Here is a 9,509-nt window from a genome sequence, read left to right as displayed (position 1 = left end):
GCAAATGGAGAGAGCGGAAAGGAGTTTGGATTTTTTATAAGAACGTCCACGTGGGAGTCACATGAAGATCAAGCACGAGATGGACACGTGCTACGGGGTATAAAGGACAGTGTCGTGCAAGTCAGGTTCTCATTGAACACCATGAGTACGTCGTGGCAATACGGAGGTGTGTCTCCCGCTAGGTATCCTGATTTCAGTAAGAAACCGACCAAACGAGGTAAGAAGAAAGACGATGTCGTTCGTGAAGCAGCTCAACCGCCTGCCAAAATTTACAAGGAAGCGCGTGAGAAAGCGGCCACCAAACGAAAAGAGGAGACTAAGAAGAAGAAGGACGAGGAATTGAACCAAGCGGCTCGTGAGTTGGATGCTCTGTTAGCCTCTGTGCCACCCGAGTTGCCTTCGTACGAACAGGTGATGGCCACGATGCCCCTCGAACAGAAAGATCCACCGTTCGTGGTATCCTTGGCTGAAGGCAGGGTGCACCATGACGTGCCTTTTGATCCTGTCCTACACGGTCCTGAACCACCCTGTACGACTCCTGAACCACCACCACCACCCGTGGTGTCGCCCTCGTCGTCCCGATCCTCGCCGCCGCCTCCATTGACCGGTCCGAAGGACGTATTGTGCCCGTTTCATGCCACACCGTTGACAGGTGGCTTGACCAAGAATGGGGCTCCGTACCTGTACTGTCGAGATTATGATGGAGTGTGTCCTTTGTTCGTGATGGGTGCCGATCGAATCCAGACCTGGATCGATGCCATCGAGGCGCAGCTGCATGAGGATGTCCGACGAGGACCCTGGCATTGCTACCATCAGGAGAAGGCGCGTTTGTCGCGGACGGTGAAACCAGACTCGCCCAACAAGGATCGTTTCTTCTTGGCCTGTCGTCAAGAGGAATCGTGCAAATTTTTTCAGTGGGTGGATCTGGCCTGGGGCAAGACGATTCTCAAGAGACGTGACGAGGGTTACGATCACGATACGGTCCAACGGATCTCTCGGGAAGAACAGGAGAAGTGGCAGAAGTGGCAGATGGACCTAGAGAGGAAGAAGATTTTCGGACCGTTGCCGGATGATGATCATGCGTACCTCAAGAAGAGGATGGAGAAACGGGAAGAAGAATGGTGCAGACGATTGGAACGGATCCGTCCCATCACACCAGGATTGCTGAAATCTTGTTTTTTTGATTTGAATTTTGATCAGATTCGTATCGATTCCGGAGTGTATAAAAGTCAGCAAATGTGAAAATGTTTAAATAAAAACAAGTGATGATGATGATGATGTCGTGTGCTGAATTGGGTCGTCGGGTGGTGAGGGTGGGACTCGAACAAATCGTACGTCTGCCTTATCGCGAGTACGGACGACGTCTCCGTTGGTCGATCTTGACCTGGATATGTCGAGAACTGATGACCTGTCTCGAAGGAGACGATCAATGGGACGGGTTGCCCACCCAAGAACCCGTGGATGCCATAGCCACGTTCGCCGTTCTGAAACGCAAGGACGACTATAAATGGCCTCATTTTGTCATGTACCTGACATGGTTGACGCGAACTCTGGGACCCGAGAGAGCGTACGCTACGTGGCAGACGTTGGAACAACAGTACCTGAAAGACTTGCCTAGTCTCTTGGAGTTGACCGTCCGACTCCTTCTCACCAAGACATGCCGAAGCGGAAGAACCGCCGCCGTGCTTCCGGCGTCACCGCCTACACGGACCCCGGCACGCCCGGCGCTTTAGGCGGCGTGGCCCGATATGCCAAGGCCCAAGGGTTGTCCTTGAAAGAAGCCCGAGACGAATTGCAAGGGGAATTGGCCTATACGTTACATCGTCCGGTCCGTCGACGTTTTCAGACGTCCCCCGTGTTGGTGTTCCACAAAGACGATCAATGGCAAGCCGATCTGGTGGAGATGCAACCTCTCAAGAAATGGAATGGAGGAAACCGATACCTCTTGACGGTCATCGACGTGTTGTCCAAGTACGCCTGGGCCGTTCCCGTCAAGAACAAGACTGGGTTGGCCGTGACAGAAGCGTTTGAGAAGATTTTGCGACAGAGTGGACGGAAACCTTTGCGTTTACAGACGGATGCCGGAAAAGAATTTTACAATGCCCCGTTCAGAACCATGTTGGAAAAAGAAGGCATTCATCATTTTTCGACGCATGGGGATGCCAAAGCTTCCATCGTCGAACGTTTTAATCGTACGTTAAAACAACGCATGTATCGTTATTTCACGGCGCGTAATACGCGAGTGTATGTTAAGGTGTTGCCCCAACTCCTCGACGGGTACAATGGGAGTCGACATCGGAGTATCGGTATGGCACCGCGCGACGTGACAGAGAAGAATGAAAGCGCGGTGTGGGCCACCTTGTACGGCAAACGATTGAAGCGGCGTCCTCGTCCCAAACTCAAAGTGGGCGATCGCGTCCGACTCAGCAAGAAACATCGCCCGTTCAAGAAAGGGTATCTGCCGGGCTGGACCGAAGAAGTGTTTGTCGTACAACGCGTGGTGCCCGGACCCGTGGTCACGTATAAACTGAAAGAATGGGATGGCACGCCTCTCGGAGGTAGTTTCTACGAAGAAGACGTTCAGAAAGTGACCGTACCCGACGAAGCTTTGTTCCGTGTGGAAAAGATCTTGCAACGACGCAAGCGACTCGTGAAAGTGCGTTGGTTAGGTTGGCCTAAGAAATACGATAGTTGGATTCCTCGTTCTGCGTTACGACATGTATAAAAAAGATACAAAAGATGTAATAAAGATACCATACGTGATGTCTCGTTATGTGACGTTGTCGAGTCATGTTCAAAAATCCGAGTTTCCCGACAATGGTCCTTCCGAGTTTAAAGTCCGTCTGCCTAGGGATCGTACCTGGCAACAGGACACGGATCGTTGGGAAGTGGGATTGAGTGGTGTGTTTCTGCCTGACATTCCACCACCACCACCGCCACCACCTTCGTTCCCCGAAAAGATCCTGGTTCACGAAGCGTACCATGGTGTGGGTCATCCAGAGACATGGGGTAAGGAAGGATACGTGTGTATGTTCTACTATACCACCTGGAAAAAGAATTCCAAGGGAGAGATTCATGTCATGCAGAGTCAGCGAAGGGTGATCTGGTTGTCGGAACTCACTCCATCTGAGACGGGTGTGGACTTTATCAAACAGGTCATGGATCTGATGCAACAAAAGATCCATCAAAATCTGAGCCCCGGAGAGCATCTTTACATAGGCGTCCCGGACACGAGTCAGACCCCTCCAAAGACGATGCGATACAACACCATGGCCAAATTTGTATGGAAGGGAGACCAATTGCTTTTGGACAATTCACTTGTGTACAAGCACGGAATCAATTCTCAAGGTTCGCCCTACAAGTATTTTGGATGGGTTAGCGAACTGGCTTTCCATATGGGATGGTTGACCAAGACGGGTCAAGGAGATCGACCGAATCACTACAAGAAAGGACCCAATCTCCTCATGGAAGCGATTGACGAGACCGCCCCAACACCGGATTACACTCGAGAAAGGTTTCTGGATGGGTCCGGCTTTACAGGGTATACAAGCGGATTTACCAAAGAAACTGGACCGGTGACCTTGATCACGGAAGGTGCAGGATGGGATACGTTGTATAACAATGCTCATTTCATGGTGATGGCCAATGCCTTCAACTGGCGATTCGTCCGTCTGAACGAAGCCTTTGCCAGACTGAAACCCACACCCTTGGCGAAGCAACCGATCGAACGTCCTCTTTTCGTCTACGTCAATTTAGTGGAAAGTCAATGGTTGGAGGAGTCGTACGACGAACTGTTGCGCACCGTCCCCTATAAAAGCGTAGGAGCCTGGTGGGAACCGCAACAGGTGCACTACCATCGCCTCCGTGGATCGAAGATCAAAACGGTCCACGTTCGTGTCAAGGAAATCGACTGGCGTCCCGTGGCCTTTCCTAAAGACAAAACAAGTACGCTCTGTCTCCATTTTCGTCGTCGTCGTCATGAATCGGATCGTCGTACTCAGCGATCCTTCGAAAGAGTTTCCGAATAATACACCGAATGCCTTCAAAGTACGTTTGCCCAGGGTCGTTCACTTTGATGGAGAATGGGAGGCCGCGTTGGCCTCCATCTCTATGCCTAATGAGGGGATGGATCTCCGGAGCTACTTGTCATCGGACGAGGTGATAAGCACTAAGTATCATATGAAGGATTCGGGAACCAATCCCGATACCATAACCTTGAAGTCAAGTCAAGTGACGAAGGCGGCGCTTATCCAACGCAATGCTGTCATTGTCAATGGTGTCGGGTTCATGAAGGAAGTCGTTCAGGAACTCAACCGACAGATGGTACTGGAGTTAATCAAGGCGAAGATGGAGTATGTGGAAGATAGTCAACGCCCTACCTTCCGATGGGAGGGTGAGACTATGATCATGGAGAGGAAGAAGGTGGCCGACGTGGGGTCCCTGAGCCATGGTAAAATGACCTTCTGCATTGATATCGACTTGGCCCAGAAGATGGGATGGATCGAGCAAAAGACTGTGACTTCTCTACTGAAAGTCTGGGTCTTGGGTGTTAATCTCGAGATGAACTTTCACGAAAAAGACCAGAAGAGACTCTATCGACAATTGGTTACCGAATTACCCAAAAACAGTGATTGGACCCCTAATTACTGGCAGGTGAAGGAAAACAAGTTGTGTCTGAGTCAGACCGTAGAGTGGCGATTCCTACACTTGAATCACTCATTCAATCGAATGTCCACTCAACCATCGCGTACCATGCTCGTCTACTCGGATGTAGTGAGTAGTAATATTGTCGGTGACTCAGAGCATCAGTTGGTCCGGGAAGTGCATTACACCCAGGATGGTTCGGGTGTCATTTACTTCGAGCCCACCCACATTCAATGGATGTCTATGCGCCGTGCCGAATTGGATGTGATCGAGGTCAGTGTGGGTGAGAGTACTGGAGAACTGGCCCGTTTCGCTCCTGGAGGGAGAACCATCGTCACCTTTCAGTTCCGTAAGAAAACATCGTAGAACTAGCGTGACCTTTCAGTTCCGGAGGAGACCACGGTACGTATAAAAACGACGTGACACTGTCGGGAGGTCATCATCCTCATCATGCGTGGGGGTAGTCTGACACGGTATCATCCTCCGTACCAGCGTGGAGATGGTGCCACCGAAGAATTGATCAAAATTGCCTCACCCGTCTTGATGAACGCCATGCAATCGGGACTTCAAGCGGCGGCTAGTGGTCGTCCGTTGAGTGACGTCGGAGGTGTCGTGGGAAATTCGTTGAAACGTGGTTTGAAACGAAAAGCGGGCGCTTTGGCGAAAGTGGGTGGACGGTATGCCTATAAAAAAGCCAAACGAAGTGTGGCGTCCATCTTTAGACGATGAATCGCCGACCGATGGTCGTCCATTCGCGGTTGCGTCGACAACGCGCCTACTGTCGACGTCAGTCTGCTCCTACTACTACTATAAAAGGCAGGAACCCCGTTCAGTACGGTGGTTGGTTGATCCCGCACCTACCGAGAACACGACGACCTCGACGTAGAAGAAGAAGACGACGATCATGAGTCTGGAACTGTTTACCATGCCGTCGACGGACATCACGGTCGATTCGTACCGGATGATCCCGTACAGTGCCGCCATGACGGGTATCGTACCCGTCACCTTTACCGTTCCCGGTTTGGACGAATTTGTGGATTTGGGACGTAGTTTTTTTGAAATCGAACTGAAATTGAATTCGGCGTCCACCAACGGTATCGTGGCCGATGCCAACAGTGCCTCGGATGCCAACAACACCAAGTTTGTGTACGTCACCAACAATCTGGCCCACGGTCTCTTCAAGCAGATCAATCTACGGTTGGGTGGTGTGTTGATGAGCGAACAGACCGATACGTACATGTACAAGGCTTTCATCGAGACCCTCTTGAATTACAGTCGAGACGAAGGCGATACGTTGTTGGCCCCTCAAGGTTGGGTGAATTACCTGAATGTGGAGGAACAATTGGCAGCTGCGGGAGGCGACGACGACATTTCCACCACCGCCGGATGGGCACACAACAGTACGAATGCCTTGAAGACGGCTACCAAACTGTTTTACGGCAACAACAAAGCCACCATGATCATGTATCCTCATCTGGCCGCCATGCGAACGGGACGTTTGTTGGTCCCTCGCGTAGAAATGGTGATGGAACTGTTTTGCAACTCGCCGGACTTTTTTCTGTTTGGGACCAAGACCAGTGGGACCGGGGTCAAAAGATACGTCACGTTGGGTGCAGGGGATATCAAAGTCACCTTTCATCTATGTCGCGTCAACCTGAATGTCAGTGTGGGTAACGAACTGATGGCCAAGATCGATGTGAAAGGTCAAATGGCGAATTATCCTATGGTCAAAAGTCAAATCCGAACCTTCTCGTTCGATGGCAAGACCACGTTGTGGACCGAAGACCAATTGTTCACAGGCCGTCTTCCCGATCGTTTGGTCGTCGGGCTGCTGGATAGCAAAGCGTTTAATGGGGATTTGGAGTATTACCCGTATGCCTTCCAAGATTTTGGAGTGAAGAGTGTCCGTCAACTGGTGGGCGGAGAAGAATATCCCTATCCAACGTTGGAATTGAATGGCACTGATACGCGGAAAGACTGGTTGGGCTACCAACGTGTCTTGGAAGCCAGCGGTTCCCTGGCCAATCATCGCCCTCACCTGATCCAGCCAGGCGAATGGGGCTACGGCAAGAATTGTACCTTGTTCATGTTTAACAATGTACCTAGCGGGAATGCCGATTCACCGTATCATCGAAATCCCAAACAAAAAGGCAAGCTGCGTCTGGAAATCCGATTTAATGCCGCTCCCGACAAGAACATCACCATTTTGGTGTTTGGCGAATTCGAAGACAGCTTCCAGGTCGGTGCCAACGGAGCCGTCCTGTATCAAAAGTACGAGTGAAGATGGAATTTGTACCCTTGAGTGACGTGACCTTACGCGCCTTGGCCTTGGACGATCCGATCCTGAAACGCGTCTTTCACGGCGTCCACCCCTCTGATGGGCTTCCGTCGCGTCCACCCCGTACGACACGGGCCGCTTACATTGTCAATACGGATCCACGAGGGGAACCGGGTCAACATTGGTTGGGACTTTGGACGGAACAGAATCGGTGCGAAGTCATGGACAGTTACGGACTCCCGATGACGACTTACCGTGCACCTGATTTGGAACGATGGCTCGAAGACGAATGGAATGCGGTGCAATGGAACGATCGGACCCTTCAAGCTTTGAACAGTACCGCTTGCGGTCATTATGCTTTGATCTTTTTGAAAGAGAGGGTTCGGGGACGTACCATGCCCGAGTTTGTGCAAACCTTTTCTCCCCATGATTTTGTAGCCAATGACCGAAGGGTGGGTCGACAAGTACGTCGTCAAATCGTCCAAGAGGTCAATGCACTACCCTGCCTTCAAGGTTGTACACCGCATGAACCGATTCTTTTACATTAAACTTTTTTTCTACCACATGTCTTGTCGTGTCTTGTCTTGCATCACATAAATAGTCGGGTCGTCCCATGTCAAACCAAGGATGGGAGTCTATCCAAGAGATGGAGTCTAACCCGGGACGTCGGTACACAACCGGGCCAATTTAAAAGAAGTGTGCCCTCCCGTCCTTTTTCTATATATAAAAAGTTATGCAGCGTTACCGTATCGATGAAGGATGATACGGCAACCCAGTAGCACGATGATCGTCGGTCCCTCGGGGAGTGGCAAAACGCAATTGACCGAAGCGCTCTTGACGGAAGGAGGAGGTATCTTTGAAGGAGGTCGGACCAAACCGTGTCATTACTGTTATGCCGTATGGCAACCGCGTTTCGAACGGATGAAAGGTCGTGGGATCCGATTTCACGAAGGAATCCCTGACATTTCGGATCTTCGACAATGGTTTGGAAAAAGTGGTGGCGGGATCCTGGTCTTGGACGATCTCATGGACGAAGGTGGGAACGACAAACGCGTGTTGGATCTATTCACCCGAGAATCGCATCATCGGAACATCACGGTGTTGTATTTGTGTCAAGATTTATTTCCACCCGGCAAGTATGCCAAGACCATCTCCAGGAATGCCCACTATCTCTTCGTGTTCAAGAATCCCAGAGATCAAACGGGATTTCGGGCCTTGACGTTACAAGCCTTTCCCGATCGATGGCGTGACGTACTTCGTCTCTTCGAGAGGTGCACGCAACGCCCGTACGGGTATATAATGATGGACCTTCATCCCGCATCAGACGATCGGTACCGACTGTTCAGTTGTGTGACACCGTCAGATGGTCCGACCCAAGTGTGGAAACGTGAATGAGTAGTCCAGGATCCCCGTTTGCCCATTGGGATCCCTCTGACTATCAACGTGCCTTGGCAGAGTACCGACGACGACAAGCTCCTTCCACACCTTCCACACCTTCCAGTCCCGGATCACCGTTTGACCAGTTTCAATTTGAACGCAATCCCTCTGAATATCAAAGGGAATTGCAAGCGTACCGTCAACAGCAACAACGACGGAGAGCTAAAGAACGCGCGGCTCGTCGACGTCGAAGACAAGGAGGACGGGCTTTGGCTTTGAGTGAACGGCTCGAGACTGCTCGACACATTCCTCTAGGAACCCGATCGTTTTCTGAACCCAGGATGACGTCTGCCCCAGCGGGTGTAGGGAGCAGGACACCGCGGACGTCCCCGGCTGGTGTGGGGAACACCATTCCCAACATGACTCCCAGAAACAGTCCGGCCGGCGTCGGAACACGAACCCCCAACAGTACGATTCAAGAGTTTTTGGAAACGTTGGATCAAGGTCGTGTGCCGACACCCGAACCCAATGCCTTGTTGACCGAACTGGGACTTGACAATGCGGGAGGATTAGAGTCCGATGGATTGTTAGCCCAACGACAACTCATGATGCGTTCTCTCTTGGACGGGAGTATCCCCGTCGCTCAAAGAACCCAGATCCAAAGAGATTACCTGATCTCCGACCAAGATTTACAAGATTTTGCTGCCAGTGGTCCTTCCAACGCAGCTCCTCGTCCCACGACCGGAGGCAAACGCCCGCGTCGACGCCCTCTCCCAGCAGGTTCTCCTGCAGGTTCCCGTCGTCGAGGTAGCGGTGGTGGCGGCGGCGGTGGAGGCGGTGGCGGCGGAGGAGGCGGTGGTGGCGGAGGAGGCGGTGGCGGAGGAGGCGGCTCTCCTGGCGGAGGAGGCTCTCCTGGTGGAGGAGGTTCTCCTGGAGGGAGTGGCCGTGGAGGTCGACGACGTTTGAATCAGGATGGACTTCGTCGTCAAATGGATTTGTTATCTCAAGACGCCCGTCAACGAACGGATGGACGTCGTATCCGGAACATTACCCATACCAACACCGTGACCACAGTCTACGAAGATGGTGGCACGCCCACGGTCCGACGCACCTCTTCCCGACTCAGTAACCCATAAAAGGACATGCGCAACGCCACGATGTCAATCATGCCCAAGACCAAACGGCGACGACGGCGACGACCCCCACAACG

The 9,509-nt window shown here is 51.9% G+C and overlaps 2 protein-coding genes across 2 annotated transcripts; both read left to right on the top strand.

The window, feature by feature from the left end:
* The first annotated feature begins 5,548 nt into the window (after positions 1–5,548).
* On the top strand, positions 5,549–6,925 carry LOC138046479 (uncharacterized protein F54H12.2-like). Its single transcript, XM_068893109.1, has one exon. The coding sequence runs from the start codon at positions 5,549–5,551 to the stop codon at positions 6,923–6,925; it is 1,377 nt and encodes a 458-aa protein (XP_068749210.1).
* Positions 6,926–7,681: 756 nt separating this feature from the next.
* Positions 7,682–8,317, top strand: LOC138046478 (uncharacterized). The gene has a single exon (XM_068893108.1). It carries the CDS (start codon positions 7,682–7,684, stop codon positions 8,315–8,317), a length of 636 nt encoding a protein of 211 aa, XP_068749209.1.
* Positions 8,318–9,509: the final 1,192 nt, after the last annotated feature.

This window comes from Montipora capricornis, chromosome 4 (genome assembly GCF_036669925.1).
Source record: "Montipora capricornis isolate CH-2021 chromosome 4, ASM3666992v2, whole genome shotgun sequence".
Taxonomy (NCBI): domain Eukaryota; kingdom Metazoa; phylum Cnidaria; class Anthozoa; order Scleractinia; family Acroporidae; genus Montipora; species Montipora capricornis.
Note: the sequence above shows the minus strand (reverse complement) of the source record. Positions and strands in the feature narration are given on the sequence as shown.

Excerpts from the sequence above, each read along its gene's own strand:
- LOC138046479 (XM_068893109.1), top strand. The coding sequence starts at position 5,549 with ATGAGTCTGGAACTGTTTACCATGCCGTCGACGGACATCACGGTCGAT.
- LOC138046478 (XM_068893108.1), top strand. The coding sequence starts at position 7,682 with ATGATACGGCAACCCAGTAGCACGATGATCGTCGGTCCCTCGGGGAGT.